This window comes from Miscanthus floridulus, chromosome 2, assembly GCF_019320115.1.
Source record: "Miscanthus floridulus cultivar M001 chromosome 2, ASM1932011v1, whole genome shotgun sequence".
Lineage (NCBI taxonomy): Eukaryota > Viridiplantae > Streptophyta > Magnoliopsida > Poales > Poaceae > Miscanthus > Miscanthus floridulus.
In genome coordinates this window covers 3,745,042-3,749,650 of record NC_089581.1, presented here as the reverse complement: position 1 = coordinate 3,749,650, position 4,609 = coordinate 3,745,042, and the positions used below count along the sequence as shown (strand labels likewise).

The window sequence follows — 4,609 nt, the reverse complement described above, 5'->3', positions numbered from 1 at the left end:
GTCATGTGCTAAGACGCCTAAAAATGATCTATTTTCAGAAAATATTTTAGCGTAGATATTTTTCTAAAAATTATTTTCAAAAGAGACCAAAATACGAAAATTTCACAAACAGCTGGATACCTGCGCAATGACAACGTGAGCAACTGGCAATGCCAAGAGATCCAAACGCATGCACCCCGCGCCCGCGTCACGGGCTCGTGGCCTCCCGGATCCGGCCATCCGGAATCCCGGGTTGCACTGCGTCACGCTGTGACCTGCTGTCTCGGCTGCTGCCCGATGGATCGGAGGCCTCTTCTGAGCGCGTTCCTTCTGAACCGGGTGCCTGCTGCCGATGAATGTTATGGCTGGCGTCTTCACCTCTGACTTCATTCGGTTCGGGACTTCGGGCGCCAGGAAAACTGAACTGGCGTTGCCTGCGCCGAGATGCAGCTCTTGGACGATAATCGGAGGTCGATCCATTTGTTTATTTGTATATATAATATCTTCTTCAGTTCAGCAAAGCAGGATCGGAGATATTGCTAGAGTTAGTATACTACGGGCACATCTATATCAATTTGCTGATACTACAGATTTTGTACGGATAGATTTCCTGCAATCGATCTTCATCCATTAGTGAGCTAGTGCCGGCCTGCGATCTCCATCCATTAGTGAGAGCTAGTGCTGCCTCTTTAGTCCTTACTCAACAATTGCCACATTATCAAATTCCCTCCACGGATTCGCCTCTTTTTTGTTTTTTCTCCCCAAAAAAGAAGGGGAAAAAATACATACCGTCAGGCTCAGGCACCTCTCTCCTTTGCTCGATTCGATTCTCCTCAACACAACGGCGACCACTGTGAACGGCGCCTGCCTTTTCTTCCCCTCTTTCCCATTTCCCTGCTCCTTTCTCGCCCCCTGCCTCTTATCTTATATCTTATATAAAGACCTGACCACACCCAGTTCTTATCAGCCTCACTCCAAGAGCGGCATGAACAATGCTGTTGCATTTTTTGGTCAGCTACTAGATAGATAGATCAAACAAAAACCCTCCTCTTCACTAGCAAATTAAAGGGAGTGAGACCTTCAGCCTGTCTTTTCATCGAAGTGTTTTGTTGCTAGGATGGAGAAGAAGAGCTTGGAGGTTGGGGTCGTGGACGATGACCACGAGGTCTGGGTGCACGACTCCTCCGTTGATCACCGCGGGAGGTCTCCCTCCTGCGCCACCACCGGGTCGTGGAAGGCCGCAATGTTCATCATCTGTGAGTAGTTTAGTTAGATTGAGCTGCACGCATCGATCAATTGTCGCGGGGTGTTCTTCCTAATTACATGGGGTTTCTTTCTTCTTTTTGCCATGTAGTGATTGAGTTCAGCGAGAGGCTGAGCTACTTCGGCATAGCCACGAGCCTGATGATATACCTCACCAAGGTGCTGCAGGAGGAGCTGAAGGTGGCGGCCAAGAATGCCAACTACTGGATGAGCGTCACCACGCTCATGCCCTTGCTCGGCGGCTTCCTCGCCGACGGCTACCTCGGCAGGTTCTCAACCGTCGTCTACTCCACCGCCGTCTACCTGCTGGTGAGCATCCCCCTCCTCGCACGCCATTCGCCATGACACAAACAACCGGCAGCAGCTGCGGCTTCACATTCCCCCCTCCTCTCTCTTCCTCGCATGCACGCAGGGTCTGACGGTGCTGGCGACGGCGCAGCTGGCGCCGGGGCTGAGGCCCGACCACTCGCCGCGCCTGCACGAGGCGCTCTTCTTCGCGGGCATCTACCTGGTGTCCGTGGGCACGGGCGGCCACAAGCCGGCCCTGGAGAGCTTCGGTGCGGACCAGTTCGACGAGGCCCACGCGGCGGAGCGGGTGCAGAAGATGTCCTTCTTCAACTGGTGGAACTGCGCGCTCTGCTCGGGCGTCCTGCTCGGCGTCACCGCCATCGTCTACGCGCAGGAGCGCGTCGGATGGGGCGCCGCCACCGTCGTGCTCGCCGCCGTCATGGCCGCCTCGCTAGCCGTCTTCCTCGCCGGCCGCCGGTCCTACCGATACAGGGTGCCCGAGGGCAGCCCGCTCACGCCGCTGCTCCAGGTCCTCGTCACCGCCTTCCGGAAGAGGCGGCTCCCGCTGCTGGCCGACGCCGACGAGCTGTACGAGGTCAGGTCGCCGCAGAGTGGCAACAAAAGGCTGCTTTGCCACACCTACCAGCTGAGGTAACAACAACTCACTGACGTTGCTTTCCATTCCCCGATCGAACGGCCTTTATTTTACCTTTCACGATCGATGGGCGCGTAAACAAAAAGCGATCACGAAATGCAATGGCTCCCTAGAATTGACGCAACAGTCGCTAGTGCCTCGTGATCGCGAGCCGAGTTCATCCATTTTTGCTGCTCCTGGGCGAGCAAATGTGGAAGAGATCTTCGAAAAGCAAAAGGAGCAGTCGAAGCATGAGCGGTGGACCGGTGGTTGAGCGTGACGTATGGTACGTGCTGCAGGTTCCTCGACAGGGCGGCTATAGTGGAGCCCGGCGCCGGCGAGGAGGCTTTCGGGCCGTGGTGGCTGGCGACGGTGACGCAGGTGGAGGAGACGAAGCTGGTACTGGCGATGGTGCCCATCTGGGTGTGCACGCTGCCGTTCGGCATGGCGGTGGCGCAGGTGTCCACGTTCTTCATCAAGCAGGGCAGCGTGATGGACCGTCGCCTGGGCCCGCACTTCGAGCTCCCGCCGGCGTCCATCTTTGCGCTGTCCGCGCTCGCCATGATCGCCACGGTGGCGGCCTACGACAAGGCGCTGGTGCCGTACCTGCGGCGCGCCACGGGAGGGGAGCGCGGGATCAGCATCCTGCGGCGCGTCGGCATCGGCATGGCGTTCGCCATCGCGGGGATGGGCGTGGCGGCGGCGGTGGAGCGGCGGCGCCTGCTGTCAGCGGCCTCGGCCGCCGCGCGGCCGCCGTCGGTGCTGTGGCTGGTGCCGCAGTTCGCGCTGATGGGAGTGGCGGACGGGTTCGCGCTGGTGGGCCTGCAGGAGTACTTCTACGAGCAGGTCCCCGACGGCATGCGCAGCCTGGGCATTGGCCTCTACCTCAGCGTCATCGGCGCCGGGAGCTTCCTCAGCAGCCTGGTGATCACGGCGGCCGACCGCGCCAGCTCGCGCGGGGGGCGCGCCAGCTGGTTCGCCAAGGACCTCAACCACAGCAGGCTGGACCTCTTCTACTGGCTGCTGGCGTGCATCGGCGCCGTCAACCTGGCATTCTACGCGCTGGTCGCCACCAAGTGCTCGTACAAGCAGACCGTCAGGGCCGGCAGGGTCGGCGACGACAAGTCCGCCGCCGCCGGTGACGACGTCGAGTGCGCCGCCGGCTTCGTCGCCGCGTAGTTACGGTGTGGTCATGGAACCAAACCATGCATGCACATGCCACTAGTAGCTAGCTGCAGGATCATCGTGTTGATATTATTATTAGCGGCTAAGTAATTATATCTAGGTATAAGAAGTGTCGATCGTGTTGTTGCTCTAGTGCGTCACTGTGTCGTGTCACACAACTCGCAAGGATTGGTGTACGACTGGCTGGCGCGTCGTGGAATGTACGTGTACAAGTGCAAGCTGTCTGCTGTCTGGTTCGTTTGTAGCAGCGATTTATCACATGCATGAGTTTGGGGCCTGTTTGCTTAACCCCTACTAAAATTTAGCTACTAAACTTTAGTTATTTTAGCTACTAAACTATCAAACAAATTGACTAAAAAGGGACTAAAAGAGTTAGTCACCTAAGAATAATTAAAAGTGGGCTAAAGTGTCTAGTGGACAAGGGTTGCCCCTCATTATTACTGGTCCCCATCCTGATTTGGGCATTCATTAGGGATAGTTTGGTCTTTATTGAACTGTTTTAATGGCATTTAGTCATATTTAATCACTAGAACCAAACATGAGTGACTAAAATTTAGTCATTGGTTTTAGTAGTTAATAATTTTAGTTACGGGAAACCAAACAGGGCCTAAGTAACTACTCCTTCGTAAAGAAGAATGGCAAACGTACGTGCACGTCGGCACTCATCGCCTACTCGGCGATAACTGTGGGGCACCGTAGGCTATGACGGCACACATTCCATTCCCGGATGCCACCGGCACCAGGAAAGAAAATTTGCTGCGGGTGGCGCCGCCGCAGTGCCGTGGCGGGCATCAGGTTCAGGACTTGGGCCTTTGGGCCTTGGGGTGAGAAACTGGCAATGGGCTAAGAAGAAAAGAAACTGGAGGAAAGAGGCCGTCGAGTTGTTGGGATGGAACGCTCCATTCATGGGACGAAACTAGTTTCTCAGTTGGACTCGCGCGCGAATCTGTTGAGATTTGCTAGGTTGAGTAAAACTAGCTAGAAACTCCAACTAGTTAATTGCAAGCGAGCTCAATTCTTACGTGAACGAAAAATGATTTGGTTTTTTGCCCAAACAACGAGTCCCCTCTGCCTAGGGTGCAGGAGGGGGGGCTCAAGCCCCCCTACCGCTGAACCCATGGACCCCCTCAGTCCCCTACCGCCATCGATCCAGCGGTGGGGCGGACATGAGGCGTCGAGCAGTGCGCCCAAAACACCGACGCCCGACGGAAGCGAGGCGTCGAGCAGCGCACTCGTCGTTTGTCCATTCTGGAAGACCCT

The 4,609-nt window shown here is 56.2% G+C and overlaps 1 protein-coding gene across 1 annotated transcript; it reads left to right on the top strand.

Annotated features, from left to right (window-relative positions):
* The first annotated feature begins 935 nt into the window (after positions 1 to 935).
* Positions 936 to 3,637, top strand: LOC136537680 (protein NRT1/ PTR FAMILY 5.6-like). The gene is made up of 4 exons (XM_066529637.1): positions 936 to 1,235; positions 1,334 to 1,551; positions 1,655 to 2,181; positions 2,464 to 3,637. The coding sequence occupies exons 1-4, from the start codon at positions 1,097 to 1,099 to the stop codon at positions 3,341 to 3,343; spliced, it is 1,764 nt and encodes a 587-aa protein (XP_066385734.1). The 5' UTR covers positions 936 to 1,096; the 3' UTR covers positions 3,344 to 3,637.
* Positions 3,638 to 4,609: the final 972 nt, after the last annotated feature.

What these genes read in the sequence shown, in the direction of transcription:
- LOC136537680 (XM_066529637.1), top strand. Translation starts at nt 1,097, where the DNA reads ATGGAGAAGAAGAGCTTGGAGGTTGGGGTCGTGGACGATGACCACGAG. An exon ending in GGCCGCAATGTTCATCATCT is followed by an intron (nt 1,236 to 1,333) that starts GTGAGTAGTTTA and finishes TTTGCCATGTAG; the next exon opens with TGATTGAGTTCAGCGAGAGG. An exon ending in TGCCACACCTACCAGCTGAG is followed by an intron (nt 2,182 to 2,463) that starts GTAACAACAACT and finishes TACGTGCTGCAG; the next exon opens with GTTCCTCGACAGGGCGGCTA.